The sequence below is a fragment of the Artibeus jamaicensis genome, unplaced genomic scaffold (assembly GCF_021234435.1).
Source record: "Artibeus jamaicensis isolate MK-2021 breed Jamaican fruit bat unplaced genomic scaffold, CSHL_Jam_final contig_471, whole genome shotgun sequence".
Classification (NCBI taxonomy): Eukaryota; Metazoa; Chordata; class Mammalia; order Chiroptera; family Phyllostomidae; genus Artibeus; species Artibeus jamaicensis.
The window spans coordinates 2,289,142-2,298,766 of record NW_026521850.1 but is presented as its reverse complement, the minus strand read 5'-3'; the positions used below and the strand labels follow the sequence as shown (position 1 = coordinate 2,298,766).

The 9,625-nt window shown below is 67.1% G+C and overlaps 1 protein-coding gene across 2 annotated transcripts; it reads right to left on the bottom strand.

Annotated features, from left to right (window-relative positions):
- Nucleotides 1-1,061: 1,061 nt before the first annotated feature.
- Nucleotides 1,062-8,797, bottom strand: LHX3 (LIM homeobox 3). 2 transcript variants are annotated; one of them, XM_037127839.2, is made up of 6 exons: nucleotides 8,716-8,797; nucleotides 4,503-4,674; nucleotides 3,758-3,960; nucleotides 2,915-3,066; nucleotides 2,666-2,837; nucleotides 1,062-1,480 (listed from the first exon to the last, which is right to left on the bottom strand). In XM_037127839.2, exons 1-6 carry the CDS (start codon nucleotides 8,795-8,797, stop codon nucleotides 1,062-1,064), a joined length of 1,200 nt encoding a protein of 399 aa, XP_036983734.2. The 2 variants fall into 2 exon arrangements, with proteins under 2 accessions (XP_036983734.2, XP_036983733.1); XM_037127838.2 differs by lacking the exon at nucleotides 8,716-8,797 and adding an exon at nucleotides 6,852-6,945.
- Nucleotides 8,798-9,625: the final 828 nt, after the last annotated feature.

The following is a 9,625-nucleotide window of genomic DNA, read 5'->3' as shown; positions in this document are numbered from 1 at the left end:
CCAGCCTTACTAAAGGGCCCGACCTTCCAATGACAGCAACTGACAAATTTATTGAAAGTCTTGGAAAAAGCTGATAGAGAATAAATAAAGACACAGGACGTTCACAGACCCAACAGGTAGCTGGGGACACAGGTTCGCAGGAATGACTTGGACACACGCGCAGCCAGCCTTTGTGTCTGGGGACGGCGGCAGGAGGAGGCCAGCTCTGAGGGGCCTCCCCCGGCTGTGGTCCAGCCCGCGGCAGTTAGAGGCAGCGGGGGCGGGGCAGGGGGCTGTTTGGCAACGGAAATGGGTGGGCTGGGCGTGGTCTGGACGGGGAGGGGCTGAAAACTCCAACTGCGCGGGGAGGGAGCTCCGCTCGGGCTGCAAGGACTGAGCTGGGGACCAGGGCTCCGGAGGGCGTCCCGTCGACTCCGCAGGGTGGTAGAGTTGAGCCAGAAGGGAGGACCAGGGCCCCATGGCCCAGGGCGCAGGGGTGAGGGGCTCCTGGGGAAGGCAGGACTGGTGGCAGGGAGGCTCCCGGAGTGCGTGGAAAGAAGGCAGATGTGCCCCCCTCCCACTGTCCCACCTCCTGCCCGGACAAGAGGAGGCCCATCTCTGGCCAAGGGGGGCTGGGGTTAAGAGCACTGCACAGCTCAGGCAGATGGAGCCGGGGAAATAAAAGTGTGACCTGCAGTCTTTTTTCAATTTTAGAAATTAAAGCTTCTTCCCACCCGGCTGGACTTTGCCGAGAACGGGGCCCAGGGAAGGCCTGGCCTGGGGGCGGTGGTGGTGGGGAGTCCGCCTACAAAACAAGGCTTGCTGGGTGGCCTCCAGGCAGCCGGCCCTGGGTCCGAGGCGGAGTGGGCGAGCGGGTCCCTGCTTCCGGGTGAGCCCGTCAGCCCGGAGCTGCCCAGAACCCCTACCCCTTTGACAGCATCCTGTCTCCCGCTGGCGGCTCCTGCTTCTCTCAGAGGTCCGAGGCTCCGGGGAGGAAGAGAGCAGCTCCAGGCCATCCAGCCGGGGGTGGCTCTGAGGGCCAGACCCTTCAAGTCCGATGCTTAGTGGGGCTGGCGCCTAGGTCAGAACTGGGCATGGTCCACCTCGTCCAGCCAGGAGGCGGGGCTGGCGGGGAAGTCGGGGTAGCCGCCGCTGCTCCCCGTGGACAGGTCGGAGCTGGGGCCGTTCCCTGTCAGCACCCTCATGGGCGGAGGTCCCCCCGGGGCCCCCGTGGGTACGAGGCCCAGGCTGGCATCAGGGTACACCAAGCTGGAAAGGAGCGGCTGGGGCCCCGGGAGGCTCTGCAGGGCCGCCGGGGATGGGGGCACGCCGTAGGGGCTGCCGGGGCGCAGCTCTCGGTAGGGCTCTGGGCCGGCCAGGCCTCCGTGCTCCAGCGGGAAGCTGCCCGGGGCCCCTGAGGGCCGGCCCAAGGCTGGGGTGGGCTCCCCCAGGCTTCCGTAGAGGCCGTTGGCAGGGCCCATCTCGGCCACGGAGGGCTCTTCTGTGGTGGAAGCAGAGGGTGCCGGTCAGTGCCCACGCCTCTGGCCGCCCTCAGGGCCCTCCTGCGGGGTGGCCTCCCCCCACCTCCAGCCCAGTGTTTGTTCAGCTCAGTCCAACCCAGTGTCTCAGGCCGGGGGGGGGGGATGCCCCCCATGGGATGGTGCCAGGGACAGTCTAGCGGACCCAGGGCTCCAGGACAAGCCCCAGGGCAGCCTTGGGGGTGTGGCACGGACACCACCCACCCCCTGTGTTGCAGACGAGTGGCTCGAGGCCTGGAGAGGCTGGATGAGGACCCTGAGGTCACAAGGCAGCCGCAGAAAGAATCTCTGGACAGACAGTAGGGGGCACGGTGGGGCCCTGGTGCAGGGGAATGAGACCTCTGTGTCCCACAGACAAGGGTGGGCCCCCAACAGCAAGCAGCCGGAATTTTTAGTCCTTCACTCCAGAGCCTGCTGCCCACATTCCTAAAAATCATTGCGAGGGCCGGGAGCCAGAGGGAGGGGCTGGGCCCTCCCCCATAGGAAAGCCCTCCCCCTGCTGCAGGACAGGGTTGCTGGGCTTCTGGTCCCTCCAGGGAAGGGGCGACCCACAGGGCTTGGGGATGGGGGACAAGGGCCTACAAATAAATTTTTTAAAGTAAGGCCCTGGCTGGTGTGGCTGAGTAGATTGAGTGCCGAAAAAGTCACCAGTTGGATTCCTAGTCAGGGCACATGGCTGGGTTGCAGACCAGGTCCCCAGTAGGGGGCACTCCACACTGATGTTTCTCTCCCTCTCTTTCTCCTTCCCTTCTCCTCTCTCTAAAAATAAATAAATAAAAATTCTAAGGACTTTTATTTATTTATTTTTAGAGAGAAGGGAAGAGAAGGAGGAAGAAAATTAGAGAAACATCAATGTGTGGTTGCCTCTCACCTGACCCCCACTGGGGACCTGGCCTACAACCCAGGCATGTGCCCTGATGGGGACCCAACGACCCTTTGGTTCCCAGCCCGTGCTCAACCCACTGAGCTACACCAGCCGGGGATAAAAAAGAAAAAAAGCTGGAAGGACTACTGACCAGGAAATTCAGATCCCCAGGCTCCCTGCCACCGCCAAACCCAGCGTCCTTCGGGACCCCGGGCGGCCGCTCTCCGCGACGCGGGAGCCGGATCTGCGCCGCGGGCAGTGGCCGCCCCCGGCCGGCCCGTACCCGTGAAGGAGACCTCGGCGTCGCTGTCCTGCCCCTCCTCCTGGACGCTGTCCTTGTCCGACTTGGAGCCGCCGCGCGCGCGCTTCATGCCGCGGAAGTACTGGCCCCAGCGCTGCCGGCCCGCGTCCTTCTTGAGCCTCTTTTCCTTGGCCCGGCGGTTCTGGAACCACACCTGGGGGAGGGGGTGCCGGTGAGCCGCGGCGGGGCCCGCGAGCCGGCGGGGCGGCCGCCGCAGCGCAGGGCGCTGACCTGCACGACGCGCATGTCCAGGCCGGTCTCGGAGGAGAGCTGCTCGCGCACGTGGCGCGCCGGCTTGGGCGACGTGTTGTAGGCGCTCTTGAGCGTCTCCAGCTGCTTGGCCGTGATGGTCGTGCGCGGCCGCTTGGCCGTGGCCTCAGCCTCTGCACCGCGGGGAAGCCGTGAGGCTGGGCCTGCCGCTCCCGCCGCCCAGCGTTCCGGCCCCCTGCGTGTGCGGGACGTCGGGGCCCCTCATGCGTACCCCCCGAGACCGACCGTCCTGGCTGCGGGGACAGTGGGGCCTCGCGGTCGCGCGGGCGCTGGGAGCGAGGGAGAAAACGGGGGTGGAGGCGTCTGGTCGGGACGCAGGGCTGCTCCGCAGCCTTGATGGGGAACCCGGGGGCCCCGATCGCATGTGCCTCCAGCCTGGACCGCCCACTGGCAAGTGCCCGCTCCCCTCTCCCCTTTGTTCTAAGCGGGTGGGCAGGGCGGGCTTTTCACAGTCGAGGATTTAGGGACGTAATTAAGAGGAGGGGTGATAATTCGCAAATTCGGATCAGTCTCGCTATGCTCCGGCTCCCGAGTGAGGCGGCCGCTGAGACCCCAGACCCCGGGTCCCCAGAGCGCGTCTGAGAGCTGTTCCCACCCCGCGCCAGCTCCGAGCGCGGGGTGGGGGCGCCCTCACCGCCCCACCCGAGGGAAGGCGCTCAAATTCGCGCCCCACAGTGAGCGCCCCGCGGCTGGCCCAGGCGGCAAGGATCCCTCCGCGTTCCATCTAGACTGGCCTTAGCGCCCTTTTGCAGACGAGGAAGGGGCGCCAAGACCTGCCCCTGATTGTCGCCCCCTCCCGCTGACCTCGCTGCTTGGCTGTCTCGTAGTCCGCCTTGCACACCAGCCGGCTGTCCTCCATGAGGTAGAACTCGTCGCCCGTGGCCAGCTGCCGCTTGCACACGACGCAGGCGAAGCAGTGCAGGTGGTACACAAAGTCCTGGGCGCGGCGCACCACCTGGGTGGGCGGGATGCCCAGCTGGCACGCGGCGCACTTGGTCCCGAAGCGCCTGCGGGACGCACAAGGTGCGGCTGAGCTCGGCGCTGGCGGCTCCTTCGCCCCGAGCGGGAGCGAGAGCCTCCAGCGCGCGCCGCGCAGGCCTGTTCCGGGAGAGAGCAAGGGAGACTCGCGTTTTGTGCCTGCGGTCACCCTCCCTGCGGCCCAGGCAGAACACAGGAGAGGCGACCCGGGTCCTGAGGGGCACAGAGCCCTCAGCGACGCTAGGAAGGCGGAATCCCTGCCGGGAAAGCGCCCTCACCCCCGCGAAGCACGAATGGCAAAGACAAGGCCAAAACTAAAGGGAAGTGAGTCCAGCAGAGTTCTGTAGACGGTAGGGCTATGTTTTAAAACGACTGTCCCACTTTTTACAAAGTTAGGTGTGTAAGGAAATAATGCGTTGATGTGCGAGCCATGTCCAGCCACTCACGGAGAGGCCCCGGGTGCCCTGCCTGGGCAACGAGTCTTCCAGGGCTCCGGGCTTGGCTGTCGCGGGCAGTCGGGGCCCCGGGCCATGGCACCGCCCTCCCCGTCCCCAGCAGCCACCCGGCTCACTTGAAGAAGTCCTCCTTGCAGTACACGCTCTCCCCGCGGCTGAAGCAGCGCTCGGCCAGCGGCGTGTGGCAGTCGCTGCACTTGAGGCACTTGCTGTGCCAGTGCCGGTCCAGCGCTTTGAGGATGAAGCGGTCCAGGATGTGTTGGTCACAGCCGGCGCACAGCGGGATCTCTGCAGGGCAAGGGGCCACCGCTGTCGGGAGCACCGCCCAGGGTGGGGAGAATCTGTCCCCTTCCCATCCCAGCTCCAGGGACGCAGGAAGACTCCTGACCCTGCGTACCCCCTTCCCCAGCGGACCGGCGGGGCCCCCGGTCTCCCCCAGTGCAGGCAGTAACGGCGCCCGATCCCACAGCCAGCCTGCCAAAGGAACTCGGAAAAACAGAAGTGCGAACGGCTTTAGAAGTGTGCCCGTGAGCAAGAAGGCGCCCGGGCCAGCCCACTGGACGATACGTTTCATTTCCCCGGGGTCCCCGTGTGGAGGAAGGGCGCACACGGAGCTCCGATGCAAACCTCACCCAGGAGCTGTCTTCGGACGGGGCGGGGAGAAGGGTTGTCACCTGCACCTGCAGCCCAGGCTCGCGTGTGTCCTGGGCCCCGGCCCCCTCGTTGCCCTCACTACTTTGCACAATTAAGCATCCCGGTGGCAAGAAAGAGACTCCTTGTGCCGTCCACCTCCACCACCCCGTTGGAGGGCTGGCCAGGTAAAAACCAATGCCCTCCCCGTCTCCGGGCTGCCACAGGGCCCGCGTGAGAGGGCTGGACAAATGGGCCCGCTGTCCTCACACTCGAGCACGGGCGCCGAGCTCAGCCACCTTACTCCGACGGTGGGTGCTCTCAAGTGCCGCTCCCCTGGGACTGCAGGCCTCTGGGGAAGTCGGCTGGTGAGATTCAGGGGTGGCCTGCAGGACCCCTGGGCGTCCATGGGGGGCTTTTCAGGGTGCTCACGGGGTGAGGACTCCCTGTTAATTCTCCCAGAGAGGGAGAATCTCCCGGAGAGGAGAGAGCCACGCACAGCAGCTGGAACCTACACAAACGTCGCACCGGTCTCCACACGCTCACCTGGCTGCTGCCCCCCCGCCCACCCCTCTGGCTCCAGGCTGGGGGGCAGCAGGTGGGGGGACAGGTGAGGGACCTCTCTCCTGCAGCAGCGGGAAACCCGCAAAGGACGCGGTCCCGCGTCGGGCAAAACTTCGGCCCCAAGAGCAGAGCCTGGGGGTCTGCTGGGCGCCCCCGGCCCTCACTGTGGGGGCGATGGCAGCGCGGCGAGGACGCCGGGCATAGCGCCCATGGCCGGACAGGCCCTCGCAGTGCGATTCAGCACCGCGGCCCGGACAGCGCCCAGCCGCGCTGTCCTCTCAGCCCCGCGTCAGGCAAAAGCCGCTCCCGCAGTACCCCTTGCTGGAGTGCCCCGCAGAACCCTGGCGACCCGGGCCTTACGCTGCATGTTGACTTCAGCCCCGGCGGAGCTCCTACCCTCGGGGTTGGCGGGGTCCAGCAGAGTCGCGGACCTCCCGGCCCGCTTCAGGCCGGCGCTCCTGAGCCGACGCCTGCGATCCAGCCTTCCCTCCCTCCCTCCCCCTCCGCCCTCCCACCTCTTCCTCACAGCCCCTGCGGCCAACCCCTCCCAAGAACCGTTGGAAAATAAAATAAATAAGTAGGGAAGGACGAGAGCCCACAGCCCGGTTGTAACTCCTTTCCCACCTGCCCCGTCCCGCCGGTCCCCTCGGCACCAGGCTGCCTCCGGCTCCATCCCGCTGGTTCCGCCAGCCCAGAAGCCCTCTGAGATGGTCCCGATTATCTGGGAGCCAAAGCGCTGGGGGCGAGACTGGTGCCACGGGGAAGTTGGGGTCTTGGCTGTGGAAGGAAGGGTCCAGAGGACCAGCCCCGGGAGGGCCCACAGCAGGTGCCTGGAGTGCAGATGCCCAGACTCCAACTAGGGGCGACCTACACACGCGGGCCAGCTCCACCCTGGCCCCCCGCGCCTGACTGTCTCCCCAGCACTGCGTGGAGGGTCTAGATGGGGGCCGTCCTCCTGGGGACCCTTCTCCCCTGTGGTCACAGGGCCCCCATGAGCTCTGTCTGCACACCTCTCCCTGATAGAGGTTTTCCACAGCCCCTCCCGGAATCGGAGGGCTCCCGGCGGGAACTGCCACCGCCGTGACCGCGCACTCGACAACGAGCTCCAGGCTCCGACTCAGCCTTGCTGCTGGGGCGTCCAGGCGGGGACGAGCGGGGCCCTCGAAAACACTCCCGCCCTGGTGCCGAAGGCCCTGCGCTCGGGCCCGGAAAGGAGCGAAAACCTCTGGGTCTCCACCGTCCCTGGTGTGGCCGCTCGGCCGGGCACCCACCTCGGCGCAAGTCCTCCCTCCGCGCCAGCAGCGCCAGCAGCAGGTCGCCGCTTGCCGAGTCCCGGCCCGGGCCCAGCTCCCCGCGCGCCTCCATGGGTCCGGCCTACCGGCGCCACCGAAATCCGGCCCCGAACTTTTTCGGGGACCAGTGAGGCTACGGCCTCAGTGGACCCCGTCGGCGTCCGAGCGACTCCCAGCGCTGCTGGGCGCTGCGCCCGCGGGCCGCCCAGGGGCCCGGAGCCTCAGCCCGCGCTGAGGGCGGAGCGGCCGGGGGCGGGGCCGTGCGCGGGGCGGGGCTGGGGGGGGGTCGCTGAGCCTCGCCGCCCCCCGCGTCCACCAGCTCTGCGCGCCTTCGCGCGGGGACCCGTGGTGCCCAGACGCCACTCCGAGTGCCGGCCGGAGGGCTGGGAAGGTCAGAGGAGGAGCCGAGTTAGGGCTGCCCGTGGGCGCTAGCCCGGGCCGCACAGCTTCGTGCCCCTGCGCCGCGGCCTTCGGCCTGGACTCCGATGAGGGTGCGCGCGCAGGCTGGGGGTCCCGGGAGGAGGCTCAGGGAGGGAGCCGGGTCCTACAGCCGCTGAGGCTCAGACTCAAGAGTTGGACCTGGAAGGCTTGGTGACGACGCCTGGTTCGCACGAAAGCCACGGAGACCCAGAGAGGGTGAGTGTGGCGCCCGAGGGCTGGAGGAGCCAGAGTCGACCTCAGACAGACCACCTGGCTCTAAACAGCGTCTGGGCCTTCCTGCTGGACCTTCCGGCCGGGTGGACACAGGGAGGCAGGGTGGTGTCCTCGGCCTGGACCCGTAGCCAAGGCACCAGGTCCTGGGCAGAGCTGGGAAAGCCCAGGACTCGCCCTCACTTTCCTCCACCCTCAGCACCCCGGTTTGCACAGAAGCTAGCTCCTGCCCCTGGTTCTCCAACATCCCGTCCCAGTCCGGACAGGTGAGCCTGCAGAAGTTCACCAGTCTGGCATGGAGAGCCAGCAGCCACCCCGGGGCAGCTTTTCTTGCTCACAGGCCGTCGCCAGGACACAGCAGTGCGGCCTCCTTGCAGTGTGGGGCACGGAGAGGGCGGGGCCCCAGAAAGGGTGAGGGGATAGGCAGGTCGAAGTCTTCCTCCAGGTGCCTCCACCTGGGGGACTTCCCCCCATTGCTCCTGGTTTCCAGGCAGCAGGTCTGGGATTTCTCAGTTTTGATCGGAGGCCCCTGCGGCCAGCACGCAGCCCTTCACTTCCCCGTCACTTCGCAGGACACCGGTCACCCAGGGGACATGACTTGGGTGATGGAGCCCTGGAGCCCAGTGTGTGCCGGCTGCTGTGTGTCAGCTGCTGCAGAGGCCTGCCCAAGAGAGGCCGTGTGTGGACCGACTGGGGAGGGCTCCGGGTGGGTGCAGGGTGGGGCGGCAGCCCCAGGCACTGGAGCTCCGCATCTGCCTGGCCCGCCAACAGTGCCTCCGTGATTCCCCAACGTCCGTGGCCAGTGAATGGCTCTTGGGGAGGGAGGTCCAGGCTGGGCTCTGTGGGAGCCCAGGGGCGTGGGTCTCTGGAGGGACTTGGTGCCTCTGGTATGCACCGCTCCTTGGTCCAGCAGTGCCTGTGAGGCCTTGCTGTTCTGGGGCCCTCGGGTCTGGGCCCACAAAACACCCACGGACCGTGGCTGGAAGTTCCAGGCCCATCACCCTGGCCTGCCTCGCCCCTGTCCCGTCCCCCCTGGCCTTCGGAGGTCTGGTTTCTCAGACCTCCCTTCTCTCTCTGCTCTCCGTGCCTGTCGTGTCCCTTAATCCCAGGTGTCCCTCAGCCTGCCTCTTCTTCTCTTATGGTTTCTGCCCTCAGGGCCTTCGTGTTCCGGGCTAGAGGCCAGGGCTCTTACCCCGAGTCCCGCCGAAGGTGCAGACGGCGGCGGCAGAGGGGGCACCGGGCCTCTCTTGGTCCTGCTCCGTGTCCAGCAGCATCTCTGCCACCTGGCTAGGCAGGGCCACACTCCGCCCTCCTCCTGCACGATCCCCCCGCGGGTGCGGGGCAGCCCGAGGCCAGCGTCCACTTCAGAGCCGCCCAGGGCCCTTCTGGCGCAGGCCAGCCCGGGAACTGCGGGGTATGGGCGCTGTCCGCGGTGCTGAAGGAGGCTCTCCCGTGGCCGTCCGCTTCGTATCTCTCCAGCTCCCCGTCTCTCCGCCAGTCCCCCACCACCCCGCCACCAGCCGTGCCCTGGCCCGCCTCCCCGCCTTTCCCCCCGCCCACCTCCCCCCCGGTCCCCTGTTTCTCCGCCCGCCTTCCCCGCCACCAGGCAGGGGATTCGCTGTAAGCGGGTGCTCCACCCCGCTGATCCTGCGCAGCCTTCTGGAAGGCGGCCTACCAGGCCGCAGGTGGGGACAGCCCCTCCAGCTCCTTCCGCCTCCAGCCCAGGCCCCCGCCAGGCTCCGGCTCCAGGTCTGGCTCAGAGGTGGCCAACTGTTGCTACTAGCCTGAGGAACTTTCTGCATTTACAACCTCCTGAACTCTCAACTTTGCTTGTATCTCAGGCCACTGCCCCACCTCCACTCCCCCAGGGCAGTGTGTTGTGGGGGAGGGCACCTGGGGTGCCCCCAGACAGAATCTACTCAAGACTCAGGGGCAGAGATCTCTATGAACCCTGGGCCTGAACGAGGGCCACTGAGGGTGCGCCTATGCCCACACCAGCATCACTCGGACCCACGCTGGTGGCCAGCATCTCCACCCATTGCCTCCGGGGGAGGGGCTTACCTCCCAGTCCCCACACAGTCAGCTGGGGACAGGAACCCACA

Excerpts from the sequence above, each read along its gene's own strand:
- LHX3 (XM_037127838.2), bottom strand. The coding sequence starts at position 6,945 with ATGGAGGCGCGCGGGGAGCTGGGCCCGGGCCGGGACTCGGCAAGCGGC. Across the intron at positions 3,961-4,502 it reads TGCAAGGAGGACTTCTTCAA|GCGCTTCGGGACCAAGTGCG; the intron begins GTGAGCCGGGTG and ends TGCGTCCCGCAG. Across the intron at positions 3,067-3,757 it reads CGAGACAGCCAAGCAGCGAG|AGGCTGAGGCCACGGCCAAG; the intron begins GTCAGCGGGAGG and ends CCCGCGGTGCAG.